This window comes from Erythrolamprus reginae, chromosome 2 (genome assembly GCF_031021105.1).
Source record: "Erythrolamprus reginae isolate rEryReg1 chromosome 2, rEryReg1.hap1, whole genome shotgun sequence".
NCBI classification, from domain to species: Eukaryota; Metazoa; Chordata; class Lepidosauria; order Squamata; family Dipsadidae; genus Erythrolamprus; species Erythrolamprus reginae.
Window position 1 is genome coordinate 109801622 of NC_091951.1, and position 23289 is coordinate 109824910.

General features: G+C 39.4%; 1 protein-coding gene across 1 annotated transcript in view; it reads left to right on the plus strand.

The window, feature by feature from the left end:
• The window catches only part of TBC1D9B (TBC1 domain family member 9B), a 44849-nt gene that overhangs the window by 16967 nt on the left and 4593 nt on the right, over positions 1-23289 (plus strand). Inside the window, exons 8-18 of the mRNA XM_070739091.1 lie at positions 1210-1362; positions 2871-3021; positions 3462-3676; positions 5003-5120; positions 6969-7254; positions 8437-8566; positions 9183-9281; positions 10706-10774; positions 11666-11903; positions 13845-13910; positions 19390-19461. Of these exons, the coding sequence (XP_070595192.1) occupies positions 1210-1362; positions 2871-3021; positions 3462-3676; positions 5003-5120; positions 6969-7254; positions 8437-8566; positions 9183-9281; positions 10706-10774; positions 11666-11903; positions 13845-13910; positions 19390-19461 (1597 nt within the window). The remainder of the gene's footprint in view (positions 1-1209; positions 1363-2870; positions 3022-3461; positions 3677-5002; positions 5121-6968; positions 7255-8436; positions 8567-9182; positions 9282-10705; positions 10775-11665; positions 11904-13844; positions 13911-19389; positions 19462-23289) is intronic.

Sequence of the window (23289 nt, forward strand, 5' to 3'; positions counted from 1 at the left end):
TGGACTTCAATTCCCAGAATTTCTAAGCCAATCGTGCTAGCTCAGGAATTCTGGGAGTTGAAGTCCACATGTCATAGAAGAGCCAACTTTGCCTACCCCTGGCTTAGATGAACACATTAATCTATTTGCACATAATATGGTTTCCTATAGGATGATCTGCCTATGGGCGGAAAATGTTACTTACAGATCCCTGCTACATAAGTTGGTGATTGCTACTCTCAGCTCACTTATTTGTCCAGAACTACACACTAAGTACCCTGGGCCAGTTCAGTGGGTTTTACAGAGCATTCAGAGGAATGACCACTTTGCTTTATCAGAAGTATTACCCGTGCATATACTTACATGTGCAGATAACTAGTAGATAGCTGTGACAAATCTTGAAGAAAGGCACTCATATTTAGTGAAGTGCCCCCTACTAACCAACAGGTTTTGCTTTTTCTCAGATAGAAGTGTTGTTCTTTATGAATGAAAGCAAAGCAGCTGTCAACACCAGGAAAATCAGGAGATTCAGGCAGTTCAAATGTGTATAAAGTTTTAATGTAAACTTAAGCTTTTTTCAAGAACCTGAACTACTAGCCATCAAGAGAAATTAGTGAGGGTTAAGAATAGGAAGGAATTCAAGGTGGGCTGGACTTAGATCTTTTGTGGGCATGAAGGGACTCATGGTGCATTTGTCCCTTCCCTGGGCTCACCCTGGTTCATTTCCTATAGCAGCAGACTTTTGCTAGCAGTAGAAAAGTTAGCTGAAATTTTAGATTAATTTTCTAGTAATAGCAGTTTCTTAAATAATTATTTCCATGTAAAAGATTGGATTAATCATTCACTAAAATTTTACTTTAGAATGACAGTGACAGGGAATTAATAAGCTTATCAGTTGTTCCCCCCACCTTGTTATTAGATATTGAAAAGTACACATATAATTACAAACACATTTCAAATGTGAGCTTTATGTTACTCTATTTTGTAGAGGGTTAACCATGGCTTCCTAATTGGTACATATGTCATTAATAAAAAAACTTTGCTCTGTAAAATACATGATGATCCCATTCCATAATCTATTAGTATCTTAGATGATTTAAATGAGGATGAAGGCATTAATGGCAGTGCCATCAATAATGTATGTCTTCCTAGAACATTATTAGAAGTCCAGATAGCCTTCAGACTGCTGTTGAATTTCCACATGTTTTTAGTTGTACATTTATTTTTTAGGAAATGTCTCCTAATAGTCCTCCTGCAGACAGTCCTGCTTCTCCTCTCAACAATCAGCCTGTGAACTTTTGCACAGATGTGGTACCCACAGCATCTCAAGGACTGTTGAAATTGTTTGGGACCAATTCAGAGGAATCCTCTGGAATAAAATGGGTATATGAATGATTTTTTTATCAGTTCAGAAAATGTAGTGCTTATAGTATAATTAACGTCCTTTTAATTATAACAACTCATAAGATTAAATTCTTACGGTATTAAATGATATATTTTTAGATGGGAAATATTTCAAACATATTTCAAACATAGGATGCTTGGCTGCATAGCTAGAGGTATAACAAGCAGGAAGAGGGAGATTGTGATCCCGCTATATAGAGCACTGGTGAGACCACATTTGGAATACTGTATTCAGTTCTGGAGACCTCACCTACAAAAAGATATTGACAAAATTGAACGGGTCCAAAGACGGGCTACAAGAATGGTGGAAGGTCTTAAGCATAAAACGTATCAGGAAAGACTTAATGAACTCAATCTGTATAGTCTGGAGGACAGAAGGAAAAGGGGGGACATGATCGAAACATTTAAATATGTCAAAGGGTTAAATAAGGTTCAGGAGGGAAGTGTTTTTAATAGGAAAGTGAACACAAGAACAAGGGGACACAATCTGAAGTTAGTTGGGGGAAAGATCAAAAGCAACATGAGAAAATATTATTTTACTGAAAGAGTAGTAGATCCTTGGAACAAACTTCCAGCAGACGTGGTTGGTAAATCCACAGTAACTGAATTTAAAGATGCCTGGGATAAACATATATTCATCCTAAGATATAAATACAGGAAATAAGGGCAGACTAGATCAGTGATTTTCAACCTTTTTTGAGCCGCGGCACATTTTTTATATTTACGAAACCCTGGGGCACATTGAGCGGGGCGGGGGGGGGGGGCTAAAAAAAGTTTGGACAAAAAAATTCTCTCTCTCTCCCTTCCTTCCTCTTTCTTTCTCTCTCTCTCCATCCCTCTTTCTCTTCCTTCCTTCCTTCCTTCCTCTTTTTTTTTGCTCTCTTTCTCTCCCTCCTTACCTCCCTCTATGTCTTTCTCTCTCTCTCCTTCCCTCTTTCTCTCTCTCTCTTGCTTTCTTTCTCTCTTGCTCTCTCTCTCTTGCTCTCTCTCTTGCTTTCTTTATCTTGTTCTCTCTCTCTCTCTTGCTTTCTCTCTCTCTCTTTCTTTCTTTCTCTTTCTTTCTCTCTCTCTTGCTTTCTTTCTCTCTCTGAACTTCGCGGCACACCTGACCATGTCTCGCGGTACACTAGTGTGCCACGGCACACTGGTTGAAAAACACTGGACTAGATGGATCATGAGGTCTTTTTCTGCCGTCAGTCTTCTATGTTTCTATATTCATCTAAATATGAATAAATATGAATACTTGGCACTAGAAAAGTTTCCAGTGGCTTGCGGTGTCTGCAGAAAATCACAATAATGTTAGAATGCACTATTGTCCATATATCCACCATTATGTATTCCTACCATTATAAAATTCTGACAACATTGTGATTATGTATTTGTGATGCAAGTATGTAAGTATCATAATAATCATCACACCCAAATTATCATACCACTCCCCAACATTCCTAACTGTGGTGTGTTGCCCTCTATCCTTTCTTCTTCAGGCAAAGGAGACAATGAAAGAAGAATCTTGGAACATTCATTTTTTTGAATATGGGAGGGGCATGTGTATGTACCGGACAGCCAAGACTCGAGAGCTGGTGCAAAAAGGAATTCCAGAAAGTCTTCGTGGAGAACTATGGCTCCTGTTTTCAGGTGACATTATTGCTAAATGTGCACAATAGATTCCTGACTTAACGAGAAAATATTTGCCCCTGTTTACAGCTGCATAGTACTGCTGTCATTAAAATAAAATTTCTCCCCAAACTGCAGGTGACCTGAAAAGTCATCAATTATTGTTTCCATAGCTAGCATTTCTTAGTTCTAAGCCAGTTGCTTCAGACAATTGTGAGGTTTTTTTCCCTCTAAAGTATTTTTCTTTACGTTTGCTAAAATTGAATGCAAACAAGTACTATTCTTTAAAGTATCTTTTCTAAATATTTTAGCATTATTAACATCATGAATTTAGTCCTCAGTGTAAATCAACTGCAATAGGCGTGATAACCTTCAGGGAATCTTTCCTTTGTAGAAGCCTCAGCCTGAATCACATCTAGAGTGCAGTAGGAAAGAAAAATAATGTTTGTGTGTCAATACAGGGGCCTGGAATGAGATGGCCACTCACCCTGGGTATTACAGTGATTTGGTGAAACAATCTATGGGAAAGTATAGCCTTGCCACTGAAGAAATTGAAAGAGACCTGCATCGTTCAATGCCGGAGCACCCTGCCTTTCAGAATGAACTAGGAATTGCTGCACTTAGAAGGGTACTAACAGCATATGCTTTTAGGAATCCTACAATTGGATACTGCCAGGTAAGGGAGCAATATTTTTGGATCCACAGCTGACATTGGAACATCATCTTTCGGCTGTGACGAGGAAGGCGTTTGCCCAGGTTTGCCTGGTGCACCAGTTGCGGCCCTATTTGGACAGGGAGTCATTGCTCACAGTCACTCATGCCCTTATCATCTCGAGGTTCGATTACTGCAACGCTCTCTACATGGGGCTACCTTTGAAAAGTGTTCGGAAACTCCAGATCGTGCAGAACGCGGCCGCGAGAGCCATCGTGGGGCTTCCCAGATTCGCCCATGCATCTACAACACTCCGTGGCCTGCATTGGCTGCCGATCAGTTTCCGGTCACAATTCAAAGTGTTGGTCATGACCTTTAAAGCCCTACATGGCATTGGACCAGAGAACCTCCGGAACCGCCTGCTACCGCACGAATCCCAGCGGCCGATAAGGTCCCATAGAGTTGGCCGTCTCCGGGTTCCGTCAACTAAACAATGTCATCTGGCGGGCCCCAGGGGAAGAGCCTTCTCTGTGGCAGCCCCGGCCCTCTGGAATCAACTCCCCCCGGAGATTAGAACTGCTCCCACCCTCCTTGTCTTCCGTAAACTACTTAAGACCCACCTATACCGCAGTGTGACTCCCCAATCTCTGTTTTGTAGACTCCTTCCATCTTTATGTGCTTCTTGAGAAAAAGGGATTCTACCCTAAAAAAGTTCTGGAGTAAAAAAAAAAAGGAAGCGAAAGGATAAATGAGATTATACAAGGGCATATAAGAATATCTCTCTTCCTCTTTCATTTCCGCAGTGAAATTTTAGGAGGATGTTTTATTATCTCTTGTTTTATTATTATAACCTTTTACATAACATTTGGGTACAGTGGTGTTTATATAATCTTGACGAGAGATTATTAACAGATTGATGTTAAATAACTTATAAGATAAAGTATATTAGTAATGACTAATTTTTAAATTGTTAAGGTTGATATAAGATAGGAAAAGTTGATAAAAGATTGCTTAGATTTTACACCTAAAGCTGGACGTGGCATTGATAAGCTGCAAAATATGTTAAAATATTTATTATATAACAAAAGTTTTTATCTTGTACTTAATATTTAGCACCAAGGTTTCTAGATGTACCTACTTTCTCAAAGTAGTTGTATAGAGCCTCAAAGTAGTTGTATAGAGTTGTATAGAGTAGTACTATGCAAGGATATGATTCTGAGCTATGCAATGCCCATTTATAATCTACAGCTCTGACAAATTGGAAATCAAATAAATACTTGCCTTTTAAAATATGTTCCCTATCCAGTATTAATGGTTATGTATGTGTGTGTTTGCCTTTGTATTTGTTAGGCCATGAACATAGTGACATCAGTACTGCTTCTGTATTGTAATGAAGAAGAAGCTTTCTGGCTCCTCGTAGCCCTCTGTGAGAGAATGCTGCCAGATTACTATAACACTAGAGTGGTTGGTAAGTCACTTTGAAAGCTGAGATTAATTGGCACAAAAAAATCTGAAACAGTCAGAATGAGATCTTTAGTTGCAAAATGGGACAAGTGGATGAATGTTCAGAAGATTAGCTTCACTGATTTTGTATAATTAAAATAGTGTTGTAATCGCACAGTTCAAATTAATTACGGGAGCTGTATTCTAATTTTCAAGTCTGGGTAAAACCATAACAATTAAACTTTATTCAAACTTCTTTAAAATGTTTCAGTGTTAAAATTCTTGAATTTTCATAACCAGTTTATTCATAGCCAGTTTCTCTTGTGATTTTCTCAAATTGTATTAATGTAATGAATTTCTATGTTTATAGCAATTCCATTTAATAATAATGTTCTTAATTAAAATAATAGATAAATATCTTCCTGAAATCCAATCAAATGTCCCAAAGCTATTAATATATTTCAATATCCTTCTTAGCTCTACATATCATTTTCTCCTGAATTGTTCTCATCCTTATATTCTTTTGAGCTATACCATGTTGTTTTTTTGTAATATATAAAGCTTCCTGATAAGATTTTATTGTAAAGTATTGTTTCTTCCCAAGTTTGAAAAAGTTACCATCTTTTCAAAATAATTAAGGAGCTAGAATAACTTGGGGTCAGGCAATCTTAAGAATCTACCAAGAAATTGCAGAGAATGTCAATAAAATCAGAAACATAGTATGAGAAGTAACATTATCAGTGTTCAGTCGCAAAAGGTATAGTGATATTTCAGAAATAAAACCTAAATATGGAATCCTAATAATTTCATGAGAAAAAGTTACATTATCGTTGACAATCCAGTAGTGAATCTGCAAATTCAGGTTTTGTCTTGATGTCAAAATATACAACAGTAAAGAAGCTTGGAAAACATGGTAAATCAGAAATGGTGTATCCTCAAAAGCAGATTAATATTTATCACTCTGTGATTCTATTTCAGGAATAATTTTCACTTAGTGAAAAAACTGTTGCAATTCAAATTTAGCAGTAGGATTTTGTTAAATCACTTCCTCAAAGATAAATAATATATAGTGAAGACAGTTTGAAAATCCAAATACAGTGATACCTTGTCTTACGAACTTAATTGGTTCCAGGACAAGGTTCGTAAGGTGAAAAGTTCGTAAGACGAAACAATGTTTCCCATAGGTATCAATGGAAAAGCAATGAATGAGTACAAGCACCAAATTCACCTCTTTTGCCAGCCGAAGAGTCCATTTTCCCGCTGGTGGGATTCCCATGAGATTCCCCTCAATGGGAAACCCCACCTCCGGACTTCCGCATTTTTGTAATGCTGCAGGGGAATCCCAGCATCGCAAAAATGGGCGCTTCGCTGGCAACGGAAGTTCGGAGGTGGGGTTTCCCAGCGAGGGAAGCCTCAGCGAAATCGCAGCATCGCAAATTCCATTGCCAGCCGAAGCCCCCGTTTTCGCGCTGGTGGGATTCCCCTGCTGGGATTCCCCTGCAGCATCGCAAAATCCGGAGGTGAGGTTTCCCATGGCGGGGAGCCTCAGGGGAATCCCACCAGCACGAAAACAGGCACTTCGGCTGGCAACGGAAGTCCGGAGGCGCGGCATCCCAGAGGCGGCGGCAGGTTCGTAAGACGAAGTATTCAGAAGAAGAGGCAAAAAAATCTTAAATCCCGGCTTCGTATCTCGAAAAGTTCGTATGACAAGGGATTCGTAAGACGAAGTATCACTGTACTGGCAATACATATATGAGCTCTTTACAAAGTACCCCAGATTTTATTTATTTGGTTTGGACAAATCATCATTTGTAATAGAACCTTGTTTCAGACTCTCATAATTATAACACTTCTGTCTCCGTTGCCTATTCAGGTGCACTAGTAGACCAAGGCATCTTTGAAGAGCTAACAAGAGACTGCCTTCCCCAGCTGTCTGAAAAAATGCAAGACTTAGGAGTCATTTCCAGCATATCGCTATCTTGGTTCCTCACACTCTTCCTTAGTGTCATGCCTTTTGAAAGTGCAGTGGTCATTGTTGACTGTTTCTTCTACGAAGGCATAAAGGTCATCTTGCAGGTATCCCTGGCCATCCTGGATGCCAACATGGACAAGCTGTTAAATTGCTGTGATGAAGGTGAAGCCATGACTGTCTTGGGCAGGTAGCTTTGTTTTTAGTATTAAGCTGTGGGGTGTGTGGGGGTGTGTGGGTGGGTGTATGTGGACTTTCCATCTTAAAATGATACCCTTTTATAGACAACGCTGCTCCATTGTGCAAAGTGCCTGCCAGGCAGATATTTTAATATTGTTACATATGTAAATAAGAAGCCCACACAATATATAAATAATGTGTTGTGCCCAATATCTCCTCAAATCAAAATAGCCAGCAGGAAAAGTCACCAACTGGTGAACGTGCTATGTCTGCAGCAGCCAAAAATGGCTAATAGGAGCTAGACTGATTTCAGCCTTCGCTACATCATCACTACAGTTACCACCAAGGTCTCACAAATCATGCACAATTCTGCTTGTGTCAGGAGAAAAAGATAATAATATTTTATGGTTAGAGTAGATAAATACAACATTAGGTAGCCTCAGCTACAGGCTGAGAAAGAGGAGGACCACATTAAAAAATATGTCCTTAAAAGGGTAGTTTACAAGGTATTTTTAAATCACCGTTATGTATGGATGGATGGATGGATGGATGGATGGATGGATGGATGGATGGATGGAAAAAAATGTTATACATATATATCTACGAAAACAAATATATATATATATACTATTTATAAGGAACAAATGGCAGTTGCAAACAAACTATATTTACAGCAGCATGAAGCTTACAACTTCAGCCTGATGATGGTGAATGTGATTTCACCGAAACGTCACATAGACATGCAAAATATTACACGGGGCACAACCCGAACTCAGAACAATCTACATATATATATGTGTGTGTGTGTGTATGTGGCTGTGGCTGTGACTGGCTGTGTACGGTATATATAATCTGGATGGAGAGATTATATATATATACACACACATGTGTGTGTATGTGTGTATAATAGTTTTCCTTTATCAGAGATTTAAATGCTTCAATATAGAAAGTACATTAATTACACAATAATATAGCATTACATTATATTATTTAATTATAACGTATGAATGAATAAAATATCTTGAATCATAAATGTCATCTTAATTGTTTTTGTTTTAAAATCAATCCAGCTTTTTCTGTAAGATGACTCAGACATTTATTATGAAATAAATTGTATAGACGTTACTGACCATAATTTTCAGATTATGCATTAATCCAAATTTCTGTTTTAATTTTTTTTAATTTTTTGTAGGTACCTGGATAATGTGGTTAATCGGCAGAGCATTTTCCCACCTATTCCTCACCTCCATGCTTTATTGACGAGTGGGGATGATCCACCAGTGGAAATTGATATTTTTGAACTGATAAGAACAGCCTATGAGGTCAAAAGATAACAAATCTTAAATTTTCAATTCAACATTTTTAAATGTATTATATACTGATCTTGTAGTCTCTATTAATCAGAGATATGTCTTTAATATAAGTATTCACAAATTCAAGGTATGGGGGTCAACTGTCTGTTTTATGAAGAATGCAATGGACAAGTTATTTAGCTGTAATTATTCCTTTCTTAACCCATTTTTCTTTTAATTGGTTTTGGTTTTGGTTTTGGCTTCCTAAAACCAATCCTATGATTTCAGGTGGTTCTTACTGCTGCTACCATTGGCTCTTCACTTTCTATTAGAACTTCCAAATCTGACTTCCAGAGGAGCACTAGGGGGTAGCAAACAGATATGGAAAGCTCTGCCTCCTTGTAATTATCTAGTGGCTTGGCTTATTTTTGCAGTAGAAATCTATCGGCTCAATTTTCCCCATAGCTTCCAAACATGGCTACGGAGCTATGATTGGCCACCATCATTTCTGCAAGCATTGCTTCATCATCAGTCAAATAATTGATAAGTAAAAGTATTTTATCAAATGATTGTAGGTCTTTTTTTCCAAAACATATGGTGTTTTCTGTGGATTTAGTTATAAACCCAATTTTCATTTCTACTGCAGAAATTCAGCCATTTGAAAGCGGATGACATTGAACAGATGCGTTTTAAACAAAGATTGAAGGTAATCCATTCTTTAGAAGACACTGCTAAGAGAAGTGTGGTGAGTTCTATCTTATTTTTATAAGCTTGTATTAAGTTGACTGATTTTATTTATCCTATTTGGAATCTTTGAGGTTAGGTTAAGGTAAATAATATCAAAAAGTAAATTAGATAAATAACTACTTGCCATGTTATTCTTTATTTTCTATAGCTAGGTGTGTAGTATAGTAGCATAATGGTATGTCGTGATATCTCGCTAATTTGAATATTGATTAGAAGTATTATCAGTCTCCCTTAAGACTGGTATTAAGCTGAAGGTTTCATAGCCACAACATTTGGCATAATTCTATAATTAATTGTTCTGGAAAAATAGAAAGCTTTATACATGTGGCATTTTAATTGATTCTGATACTAGTACAGATAATTCCCTACTTACTAATAGATTACATTCAGAGTCTGTTCATTAAATCCATTTTGTTCTCAAATCCAATAAGAATTAAAACATGCTAGCACAGATCTTGCCTTAGATAAGGGGCAGCATAAAAGTAATACCTGAGAGCTTCTATAACTCCAGCCTAAAATATTCTGGAAGTCAGAAGATTAGTTTTCTGCACACTGCATATGTATTCAGCATGCCAAACACGTATCCCAATGTGCTGTAAACTCACTCTTTCCTGCCTTCTCTTGACTTATGAGTGCAGACAGATTTATTTGTATCAATAAAAGTTCGCAATTCAATAATTGTTAGTAAGGCAATTTCTGTATCAACCAACTGAGAGTTGCTATTGTCCTCCTAAGCCACATTGTGATTTCTTTTTTAATTTTTATCCCATAGTCTGCTGATCTGAAAACATTCCAGCCTTTTTTATGAAAATACCTTGGCAGATTTACCATACACCCACACTAGCTAATTTTCTGTCTTATTTTCTCCTACTGAAAATGTAACAGGAAATAGCGATCTTTCAATCCTCTGAATTGCCCTATCTGTGAATCTCAAGGGAAAGAGTGGCTTTCACATTTTCTTGGTGCTGTTTTTGTCCATTTGCGATATTCCTTCCCTCCAGTTAGCATCAGATGTCAAGTAATTGTCTCTAATGCCCTTGTAGAAGTTTGACAGTGAACACGTTGAGAAAAAATCGACCTATTTCCTGTGTATCCTGCTGCCAATGATAGTGCACTGAGTGCAGGAAATACAGTTCACATATAATACTTTTGACCATCTTTTTGTGCTTATTGATTCAGTTCAAGAGAATAGAATTGTTCTTTTTATTTGTTATTTAGTTTTTAGAATCTTCTAATCTTACAGATCGGTATCTCCCGAATACAGATGATAACATTCTGTTCAAAATCATTAGATGCTACTTCCTTTTCAAAAACTACTTTCCCATGCTTTTAAAAATATGGATTCCTCCTTTTACTAAATCTATCCTTTCCAGATTCCCAGCTGACGGAACTAAGATATATTTGCTTCTGTCATTTCTGCAGGTCCGAGCTGTATCTGGAGACATTGGCTTTTCTATGCAAGAATTAGAAGATCTTTACGTAGTATTTAAGGTGGGAGACCTTGAGAAAACATTAATCTCTTTATTATTGCGGCAAGTAGAGATAAAGCTGGTGGTGTATTAAAAAGACTTTTAAGCTCAGACAGTTTGTGTTTATTTTTGAGGTTAAGAAAACAGGGAAATTCAGCTGATTTAGCTTTTTGTTATGTATTTGTTTAGCATTTCAAGATGTAATGTAATGAAACAAAAGCAAAACAAAAAGCTGAATCAGCCTAACAAAATTAGATCCCTTAAAAGATTTATTTAGTTTTTCTTTGGGGGAAAAAAGCAGTATTTCAACCAATCTCCAATCGAAGATGCAAGTTCTGAATAGCTGGGAACAAAATACAGTTTGTAGTTTGCCTTGGCTTCTATCTGGGTTTTAGAATTACCAGTAGCAATATCTCTTAATAGACTTTCTTACCCAACAAACATGAATTCCTAATTTTCCAGAAACAGAGATTGAAGATTATTTTGTTTTCAATCACGGCCTTTAAAATTATGACAGTTAAAGAAAAACAGTAAGTACAGTTTAGAACCAACTTTTCAGGTAGCTCTGCCATTTCAAAGGCTTTAGAACTGCCAGAAAACCCTATTTGTTCCCAAACTGTCCTTCTGCATTATTGGACATTTTCTGCTTTGTTCTATTTGCAAATTGATTGGATTCTTTATAATTATCCTTTTCATTTTCTTGCATGTTTCAGAACTGATTAAAAGCCATGCCTAATCCTTTAAGTTATGTCTTCAAGGCTGATAGATTAAAAAAAAAGTCACTCACTCTCTCGCAGCCCAACCTCTCTCACAGCTTTGTTTTAGGGTAATAGGAAGAGGGAGCTTCTGTATGTTACTTTGTACAAAATAAAGGCAGTATGCAGATCTAATAAATCATTCATCTTGTTTAAAGGCAAAACATTTAATGAGCTGTTACTGGGGAAATCGTACTTCAGCTCCTCAACGAGACCAGAGCTTACCCTACTTAGAGCAGTACCGCATCAACATTGAACAGTTCAAAGACTTGTTTGCTTCCCTTACACCCTGGTCTTGTGGACTCCACACGCCGCTGCTTGCAGAAAGAATGTTCCGACTTCTGGATGAAAATAAAGATTCCCTTATTAACTTTAAAGAGTTTGCAACAGGCATGAGTAAGTAGCTGTTCTGACATAGTATCTAGTCTTATATGTTAAATCATTGGTGAAAAGTAACGCAACACTAGAGTGGTGTAGCTATTTGGATTTCAAGTGAAAAAGGTCTTGGCAACGGGTTGTAAGTGTGAATGGATTTCTAAGCACCCAGATCACAAACATATGACCGTAGGGTGGGGTCAATGTTTTACAATGGCTGGAAGTGCTTTACAGACCATAAAGCACCTCTTTTGAGTCATGGTAACTTCAAACATTTGTCAAATGAGTGGCTGAAAGTTGAGGACTACCTGTAAAGCAATATACAGCTTGGGTCCATATTATGGAAGTATCTTCTCTAAGTAGAGTTTGCCTGCTCTAAATGATCTACCAAAAAGAGAATGGCCTGAGTATCAATCTTGTTAGTGATCCCCCGATCATTGCGAGGGTTCCGTTCCAGGACCCCTAGCAATGATCGGGTTTTAGCGAAGTAGCGCTGCGGAAGTAAAAACACCATCTGCGCATGCGCAGATGGTGTTTTTACTTCCGCAGCGCTAGCGAGGAGCCGAAGATTGGGGGCCGCGCGGCTGTTTTAAAACGTCGCCGCCGGCATGGGGGGCTTGCCAACTGAGTCCCGAAGACAAACGTTAAAGGCGAACTTCCGCGTTTGTCTTTGGGACTCATTGGGAAGCCGCGCGGCTGTTTTAAAACGTCGCCACCGGCATGGGGGGCTTCCTAGCAGCCCCCCAAACCCGGGTTGGAGGTCCGGGGGGTGCTGGCAAGCCCCCCATGCCGGCGGCGACGTTTTAAAACAGCCGCGCGGCCCCCAATCTTCAGCTCCTCACTAGCGGGCAGGCAGGCGGCGGACAAGCCGTTCGCTGGCGCCGCTCGCTCGCGCTTCCCAGCTGAGTCCTGAAGCGAATTCGCTTCAGGACTCAGCTGGGAAGCGGCGAGAATGAACGGCGTGGGCAGGCGAAGGCCGGGCGAAGGCCGGGCGGCAGCGAGGAGTTTGCGTGGGCGGTGGGGAAACTCCTCGCTGATGCCCACCGCTCGCCCTCCCGCCAGCAAGAGGGGGAAGACCTAGGGAAGCCCCCAGCAGCTGATCTGCCCGGCGCCATCTACGCATGCGTGCCCATAGAAAAAAGGGCGCGCATGCGCAGATGGTGTTTTTACTTCCGGGTTGCAAAATCGCCATATAGCCATTTCGCAATGATCGGGGTCGCAATACCCGGGGGATCACTGTATATGCTGTTTTTATTACTGTTGTTAGCCGCCCCAAGTCTACGGAGAGGGGCGGCATACAAATCCAATGAATGAATGAATGAATGAATGAATGAATGAATGAATGAATGAATGAATGAACCTAGGCAGGTTGGAATCCATAGAATGCCATTCCTTCTATGGTCTCTCTCTCTAGAGCAGCATGTCCCCTGATGGGCTGCTACTCTTTTGTTCTCTAGGAAACATGACAAATACAGTTCTGGGGTATCCAATAGTTTTTTATTAATACTACTTACAATTTTATTTACCGTGAGGTTTTTAAATGGTTATTTTATGGATATTATAATTTCATATTCCGGGAGTGTCACACTGGTGGCCTGGAGGCCAGTTGTATCAAGTGCAGGCCATGTCCACCCCAGCTCCATAAAGTGAAAAACATCATGAAACATCATGTGACGGCAATGTGATGCCACAAGTTCATAGTGTCATAGACTATTAAATCATCTAGAATTGATAGAAGAGTTGGCATATAAATATATTGATATAAATAAATGAAAATAATCATATTGAGAGAAAAAGCAAAAAAGGCAAGTTTTAATCTCAGAGATAATTATAGCAATGGGAAAAACTTTACCAGCTAAACTTCCACACATCATAGTTATTAGGCATAAGAATCCACTAGAAAAAAGGTTATTTACCTGTATAAATACTTCTAAAATCTAGGTATGTTTCTAATCCCAACAGGTGGAATGTATCATGGTGATCTGACCGAAAAGCTGAAACTCCTTTACAAACTACATTTGCCTCCAGGTGATCCATTTCTTTCACACTTGGTGTTGGTGGGAATTAAGAATTATAAATTTCTTAAGGCTTTTGTGCTAAATTTACTACACTGATAGTACATCAAAGTGATTACAATATTCTACTTATAAGAACATAAAGAATATTACTAATTTTAATATAGGTAAGCAGAGATTTAGAGTACATAGGTAGAGAGGCTTTAATTTCTCCTTCCTTGCTCAAATTAATGAAAAAGCCCATCGGCAGAAATGGCAATGTTTTCTTTACCTGCTTTGTTAAGAGATGGGCCTAAGTGAGTTTAACCATTGTTTCTTCACACAGTAATTTTAGTTAGGATTGGTCCATTACCATAAAAGAAGACAGAATTATTCTATGTACAGAATTTAATGAATGACATGTAGCCCCAGGACAGCTTTTAATTAAATATATATATTTGCCTTGTAAATCTTAATTGACTTAATTTGTATGAATTAATTGATGATGCGGTTATTAGTGAACACACTCATTAATATATTCATAAGGCATCGCACTTTCTAGTTTTAATTTTCTGTGAGCTTTTTCATCCTTGCCTAATTTTAATAGCTTTGCAGAGTAATTTATACATTTTGGCTAAATGCTTTGGCTGTTGGGTTTGTTTCCATTTATATTGTATCGCCTTCTACAGAAAGAAAGATGGGGGTCAAACCACTTCCTATTGAAATGTAGACAATGCCTCTCTTTTGGGTGTGTAGACCAGGCAAGGGTTCCCCGTTGCCAGCGCTGCCGGTGACCATCGGGCAGCTAGGGGCGCACGCATTGGTGTGAGATTTGACTTCTGCGCTTGTGTAGGAAGCTGAATCTCACGCGATAATGTTTGCACGCACGCGTCAGAGACACAAAGTTGCACGTGCAGCTTCATTTTCCCTGCTACAATATGCCATTCCCAGGAACTCAATACTGGTGTAGACCTATCGAGATATTCCCTTCCCCCCTAGGCCTATACAATTTATGCATGGTATGATTGTGTGTATGTTCAGTTTTTTAAATAATGGTCTTTTAATTATTTTAAATATTAGATTTGTTATATGTTGTTTCATTATTGTTGTTAGCTGCCCCGAGTCTAAGGAGAGGGGCGGCATACAATTAAATTAAATTAAAATAAAATAAAATAAAATAAAATAATAAAATAATAAAATAAAATAAAATAATTACAGAAGTATTCCAAGGATTGTAGTGTAGTGCTAGTGTTGAAGCCTTGATCACCATGTGAAATACAACCATAACACAGACATTTGACATGAGCACTTCCTAACATGCTCTTCTCTTCACAGACTCCATTTAGCTTCTGTGTAGATAGCTGAGTTGAGGGAAGAAAAGTAGACAGAGAGATTATCAAAATTTAAGTAGAGGAAATTTTGCTTTAAACTCATCTAAAGTATTAGGAGTGCTTACTTTACTAACTGCTTTAAAAGTGATTTTTCAAAAGGCAACTTGAAGACATTTTGCTTCTCATCCAAGAAGCTTCTTCAGTTCTGACTGCATAATAGCTGAAGTGCCATGATTTCACATAATCCTGCCATTCCATACAAAGCTACTGAGATTCATCAGAGTTCTTTTCTTCATCAAATTCAAGGGAAGCACTGTACTCTGACAGGCAAATGGATTCATCTTTGTCGTTAAAAAACTCAGATGTTCTCTGAAATATCATCTTTTACCCTGTTAGGCTGTTACACCAGTTACTGTATTTTTCGGAGTGTAAAATGCTCCGGACTATAAAACACCTGCCTTTTGCGGGGAGGAAAACAAGAAAAAAACATCTGCCTCTGTCTCCAAGCAATTTTCCTCCTAACAGCAAACAGCACTTTCAGCTTCAGCACAGCTTGATTATCACAAGCAGCTGTTTGTCTGTGCGCTCAGGTGGCAATCCCTGCAGCCTGAAACAGTTGATGGTTGGGAGGCCAACCTAATAAGGCTGAGATGAAGCTGAAACCAAAACAGGTTGCTTGCGGTTTTCTGCAAGGAGACAAATTGCTGGGAGACAGGGGCCAAAGAGTGGGGGCTGGCTGGCATAGTTCCCTCTAAGTTGAGCACTGAGCAATCGCTCACTTAAAAATCATCATCAAGTCAGAGTTTTCCAAACCTGCCCAGAAGCCGAGAGGGAAAGAGTGGGAGGGAAGGAGAGAGAGAGGAAGAGAGGAAGAAAGAGAAACAGATAGAAAAAAGAGAGGAAGGAAAAGAGAAAGAAAAAGAATGGGAGTAATCTAGTTTGAAACTAGCTCAACTATTTAAGTGGCATTTTGATATTGATAGAGTTGCCCTATTATGAGCTCACTGTTATAGACACACAGTACAGTATTTTATTTTGAAATTCTCTGAGGCAAAACAGGGTGGGTTTTTTATTTGTTTGTTTGTTTGTTTGTTTGTCTATCTATCTATCTATCTATCTATCTATCTATCTATCTATCTATCTATCTATCTATTTATTATTTCTGTGCCTCCCAGTCCCGAAGGGACTGCCGCTCAGACACTATACTTTTCCGCCCACCCACCCCAAAAAAATTAGAGGGAACACTGCTGGCTGGTAGGCAGGGCTACATTTGGTGTATAAGACACACCCAAATTTTCAGCCTCTTTTATGGGAAAGTGTGTTTTAAACTCCAAAAAATATGGTATATTTCTTTGGGATAGCCTGGCTTCTCTGACTGATGCACCGATGATAGATATCTCATTTATATTAGGTATATTAGGGTATTATAGGCTTGACTTCATGAAGATAGTCTGGTTAATTGAAATTTAGTTGGCTAGGAGTCTGCTTGGAACAAAGGGAAAAGAAAAATATGCAAGACTCAGTTGGGCTCATTCTTGTAATGAGGAAGAGATAAGACACTTAGATTTTCCCAATTCCAGCTACAATTGCTCTAATAGCAATTGTAAAATAGGTGAGAAACACACTCTGTTAAAATAAGTAGAGAAGTAACCCCACCAACTCATACCAACTGAGCAGAATATGGGAGAGGCAGTTTTCTAAGATATTGGGTGTGGCTGTGCATCATCTTCAGCATGCTGGGATTTAGCATCAGCAGATGCAACAATAGATTTATGCTTGCAAAACTTTCCATAACTCTTAACAGGAACTCTCAAAGCAAATTCATCCCTTGTGAGAAATAACATGAGAGACAGAGATTTCATTTATAACAATCAACATTTGTTCAACTTAAAGGCTGTAAGCAAAGAGTTGGTTGAATTATGAAAAGATCAAAAGCCGCAATGGATGCAAGAGAGAGATTGCTACAGAGAACAATCAATAGTTCAGTGTAGTTGTATTCCAGTTTGAAATAAATATTCTGATTGAGTTATGCTGTGTTGTGTCTCTGAAATACTTCAGCCAATCTGAGCATTGTAGCCAACTTAAGACATGTAAAGCCTAACATAAATTCTTGTTGTCAGTTACGAAGTTGTGCCCGACTCATCGCGACTCCATGGACTTTCAGGCCTTCTTGCCCTCTCCATGGACATTCCTCCAGGCCTTCTTACCCTCTACCATCCTCTGGAGTCCATTTAAGCTCATACCTACTGCTTCAGTGACTCCATTTAGCCACCTCATTCTCTGTCGTCCCTTTCTTCTTTTGCCCACAATCTTTCCCAGCACTAATCTCTTCTCTAGTGAGTCCTTCCTTCTCATTTGGTGGCCAGAATATTTGAGTTTCATTTTCAGGATCTGGCCTTCTAAAGAGCAGGCAGGGTTGATCTCCTCTAGGACTCACTGGTTTATTGCCTTGCAGTCCAAGGGACTCACCGGACTCTTCTCCAGCACCATAGTTCCAGGGCCTCAATTCTTTGACGCTCAGCTTTTCTTAGGGTCCAATTTTCACAGTCATACATAACAATTGGAAAAATCATAGCCTTGACTATATATACACTTTTATTGGCAGGGTGATGTCTCTGCTTTTTAATATGGTGTCTAGATTTGTCATAGCTTTCTTTCCCAGGAGCAAGCGTATTTCAATTTCTTGGCTATGGTCCCCATCTGCGGTGATTTTGCAGCCCAGGAAAATAAACATCAACTCTGTATTTCCCTAAAATTACATTTCCTGGAGAACTGTCAATCTTAGGTAGGGTTGCTTTGTTTTTATTTCATTTGTGTCATTAAAAATGGCCTTAAATAGCAAATAAACAGCTGTCTCCCCATTCTGAAAAAGTGACTTTTGTTCCTACATATTTCCTTTTTCCTACTACAGTGGTACCTCGAGATACGAGTTTAATTCGTTCCGGACCTGGGCTCTTAAGTCGAGCAGCTCTTATCTCGAACGACTTTTCCCCATAGGAATTAATGTAAATAATTTTAATTGGTTCCAGCCCTCAAAAAACTCACAAAGTTAGTCTAAATTATGCAGAAAGACATGTTTTTAATGAAGAAATGTACATGTACATATAAATGAATAATGAAGTTTCTTTCACTTAACTTGTAAACTTTCTTAAACTTTTAAATTTACATATGTTCAACTTCTCTGCCACCCAATCCTGTAGGACAGAGGTCCCCAACCCTTTTTGCACCAGGGACCGGCTTTAAGCGATCAAGAGAGGAATGGGTGAATGAATGGACGGAGGGTGGGAAGGAAGGAAGGAAAGAGGGAAGGGACAGGAACAGAGGAAGGAAGCAAGGAAACTTATGAAAGGGGAGAGTAAGAGAGGAATGAGTGAAGGGAGGGAGGGAAGAAGGTGGGAAGGAGAAAGAAAAGAAGAAATAGAGGAATGGAAGGTAAAAGAGAGAAAGAAAAAGAGCAAGAAAGAAAGAAAGAAAGAAAGAAAGAAAGAAAGGGGGAAGGGACAGGAACAGAGGAAGGAAGCAAGGAAACTTATGAAAGGGGAGAGTAAGAGAGGAATGAGTGAAGGGAGGGAGGGAAGAAGGTGGGAAGGAGAAAGAAAAGAAGAAATAGAGGAAGGGAAGGTAAAAGAGAGAAAGAAAAAGAGCAAGAAAGAAAGCTGCAAGCACCCCCCCGAGCCCCCCAGGCCGGCTGCAACCTTTTAAAACACGCGCGCCGCTTCGCAGCTGTCTCCTGAAGCCGAACGCGGAAGTTAGCGTTTGGCTTCAGGAGACAGCTCCTTGGCGCTTGTATCTCGAATTTGGGCTTGTAAGTAGAACAAAAATATCTCTCCCCTCCCAGCTCTTATCTCGAGTTGCTCTTAAGTAGAGCAGCTCTTATGTCGGGGTTCCACTGTATTCACTTGTCTCTCCAGTGCAGTTTCAGAACTCCCAAATCCCCCAGAACAGATTTGAAGGGTGGACAGAAAAGTTGTAGAAGAAAAGGGGAATCAGTTAAAAATCCCACTTCCCTTTTTTTTGTTTGTGAAAGTTTCTGTTGGGTCACAAACGCTTTTCTGAGTGGAAAGATTCTATTGGATATATGTGATCAACTGAAGTCCAGTACTGTAATCAGAGGTAGGTATATAGAGGTATCTTAAGTAATTCTTAAGAGAACATCCAGTAACGGTTTTTCTCTTTGTATAGCTTTCAGTTCAGAAGAAGCAGAGTCTGCTCAGGAAGCTACGAACTACTTCACAGATAATAATGCTACAGAAGGTAAAAATGAGATATTTTATATGTTGGGGAAATGGGCATACAAACACATTGAAGCCAAGCAGAATTTTCTTATTTCCTCTTCCATCAGAATATGTTTCTAGCCTCTATCATGGATTATGGTAGATGGTGGTTATTTGTATATGAAACATAGGTCAAACTAATTATTCCCTTTTACAGCCCAAGGTACTTGCTCAAATCTTTGATAACTTTGTTTCTTTCTTGTTCTCTCTCTGTTATTCTATATTTTAACTCACACTAATTCCTCCTGAATTTCTCCCCGTCCTCAAAGCTGTTCTTCTTTATTTCTCTCTTCCCTTTGCTCTCTAGTATCTCCTTTTGTCTCAGAACTGGATCTCTTCCTACGTTGTGATTTGCAAGGTTAGTCTGAACAACTAAGATGGCTGCCATTGATGTTCTAAAGCAGGGGTCTCCAACCTTTTGGACCTCAAGGACCACCAAATTCATAAATTCATAATTTTAAAACCTGCAGCCCACTGGAGGGAGGAGGCTCTGCTGCTTTTGCTGCTGTCTGCTTCTGCGAGGCCTCCGGGTGGGAGGCTGGAGAGAAAGTGCATGGTCCAGGCACACAGCCTGGAAACCTCTTTTGTGTTCCTTCTCTCAAGAAGCTTAGTCAATCTGAATGAAGGAAACCAAAGATGGGCAGACTGTCTGTGAACTTGCTGATGCTGGTGGGAAAATCAGTCCCATATTCCAGAGCTGCAGTAGTCACAGAACTGGCCCTTTGGTTATGCCAGAGCAATGGATGACCAAAGGGCCAGTCATGAGACTATTACAGCTGTGGAATATGGGACTGGCCCATGGTGGGGCTGGAAATCTCCGCCATAGGGGATGGCACATGCAATGTGCAATTTGCAGGTGGTAGAACATGCAAAAAAGGAGCATAACCCTTGTCGGCCAGAATGAGATAATGATGCTTTTGCAGCAGGGAGTGGGAGGCCCAAGTGGGCCGAAGTGGGGATGGCAATGGCTGGAAGATATGAGAGCAAAGTGCTACTTGCATTTGTGCGGCATCTGCATTCTGCCTTCTCCACTGTCTATTTGTGCCAACCGGTGGCACCAAAGCAGCCCTCATCTCCTGCTGCTTGGAGCTCGGAGTAGTAAACCATGTCCAGGAAGCACTGCAGCAGCCAGAAGAGCAGCCCTAGCTTTGCTGTCCATTGTGGTTGCTAGATCAGCTCCCTACAAACTCTTGTCTCTAGAGGGACAAGAGTCAAAGTTTCCTGTGTTGCTTCAGCCAGCACTCCTCCAGAGGCGAGAGTTTGGAGGGAGCCAATCTAACATCCAGGCTCTCTACAAGAGAAATGTTCTTTCTCGGCCATATTTGAGATTTCTTGTTGCAATGGACAGCAAAGCTAGGATTCTCAGGCACTTCTCTCCGCTAAGAGGTGGACAAGCTAACTTCCTGAAGGACCCCATCCTGTCCCTGGGAGTCAAAGTGCTGAAGCACAAGCAGCGTGGGAACTTCAGCCAGGCTCCTCGAGAGAAATGCAAAGATTTCTCTGTGGACTATCAAAATGTTCTTGCAGACCACCAGTGGTCCTCAGACCACCAATTAGTGACCACCGTTCTAAAGTGACCTGCTTAATATAAAATGAAATGGCTTTAGAATTTCTTCAAGCCACAAATATTACAGCTAAACAATCAGCCATGGTATTTCATTCATTCTCTTAGTCACCATTTCTAACTCATTGTGCACAAACAAAAATGTTTTCAGTATAAAATGTCATGTACTTGGGTTCATTTACAAAGACGGTTCAGCATCTCTTTAATGATGTATGTCCCAACGACAGAGATTCCATCTAATCCGAAGTCCACTGCTGAGGCCAGAGAATCCAAGGCAGTTGACCAGTAAAGTGCCCTTTCCTGGCTATCATGATACAAGATCATTCATTCATGATGCATGGAAGAGGTGTTTTGAGTTCAGAAGTCTGCTGAGCTCCACTTGGCCTAATTGATCTACTGTGCGACCATGCCCTTCCCTCCATCCACTGGGCTCTGCACCTCTATGGCTATTTGTGTTTCAGCTGTCAGAAAGACCTGTTATTGGCAGAGGGGGGGTTGAGGTTTAGAGATTAGAATATTGATTTTACCCAAATGCAAGCTATAAGGAGATTGAAATCCCCATTAGCAAACACAAATACCTCACGTTACCAAGAGGCAGGAATAAGTGAAATTTCCAAAGAAAATCAGCTTAATATCTAATGCTCAAGTCATTGCAATCTTAGCATGTATCAATTGTGACATCACTTGAAAGAAAAGTTGATGTCAGGGTTCCAAATAGCATTGAGTCTACGGAGAGGGGCGGCATACAAATCTAATAAATAAATAAATAAATTGAAAATTAAATCAGAGTCTGAGGCAAAGTATTCCTCAAAGTTCCAATTTATTAGCAGAGCTATGTTAGCACATCTGGGAGAAACCCAAATCTGAAATCCCAGGGGTTACAATTGAAAATCCAAGCCCTTGTCCCCACACACCCCAAGTCCTTCTGTGCAGGTGCAGAAGTGCAAAGACAAGGAATTGTCTTGATCATTCTAGAAGGAATTTGTTATGGCTGCATGCAGACATCCTTCATGCAATTACCCTTCCCCAAGTCCCACAGCAAAGAATACATTTTAAACTAGCATAAAATGTGGCAGGTCAAAGACTCCAAATAAAGTGGCTTTAAGTGGCTTCGGCCTGACAATTGATGTATCTCATTTGAAAATACCGGAATCTCTGTCTAAGCATTTGAAATACCGGAATCTATGTCTAAGCATCTGAAAGTGAGCCCTCTTTTTTGCTTGATCACAGAATGTCAGTGATGATGATTTTAACCCTGTTACTCCCACCTTCTTTCTATTGGAGACTTTTTAAATACAAACATCCCCTACGAGAATCACTCATTTGGATTCACTTTAGAAACCCCCCAAGTGCTTGTTGATCTCAGACTTGGACTCCATTTGTTGTAATGAAGATGTTGCAGGGCATGGCTCCTTTTTTTCACCAAAAAGCTTAAGAGTCTGTTGTGGAGGAGACTTCAGATTCTTTTATGCTGACCAGGAGCAATGCAGGGAAGGGACCTTCTCCCGCTTCCATAATGGGTGGCCTTTTATTTCCTTTTATTAGAGCACTGTTTTCACATGCCTCCAAGTGAAAACATTGAGATTTCCCCCCCAGAAAGAAATGCTTTTATTTGAAACTAGGTTTTGTAATCTATTCCACCCCCACCCACCCCCAGCTGATCATTGCACACTGATGATGCAGCCTTTTCTTTTTTTTCCATTACCTTATCCAATAATTGACCGATGTATTTTCTTCTTCCAGAAGACCTTGGTAATATTTTATTATATTTTATGGATCATCTGGTAAAACCTTTGATTTTCAAAAAGAAAGAGTCAGGCTTTCTGGGATAACTATACCATATATCATGTTTTGTACTTTGTGTTTAGAGTCTGATAATCAAATGTCTTATAATTCTAAAGAGTATTTAGAGGTGTATTTAGAGGTGCTTTGTATAAAAAAGGACTTCCCTGATCTCTTGTAAAGCATATCATTAACATAGGGCATCAGATTACGTTTCATATTAATTGAACTTTTTTAAACCTTTTATTTGTATTTTAGTAATTTTTTCTGAAGTCTGTCCTACCAGTACATCACTTGTTTTCTGAATTTTAAAATATCTGGTTACTGCTTATTTTACTTTTGCTCATCTTCACATCTTCCCATTCCCCTCTGTATCAGGATTAAAAGTTTGTAAATACGGAGCTGTCTTCTCCATCTTAATACTTTTAAGGAATATTTTTCAGGTATATTGGGATTATAAGA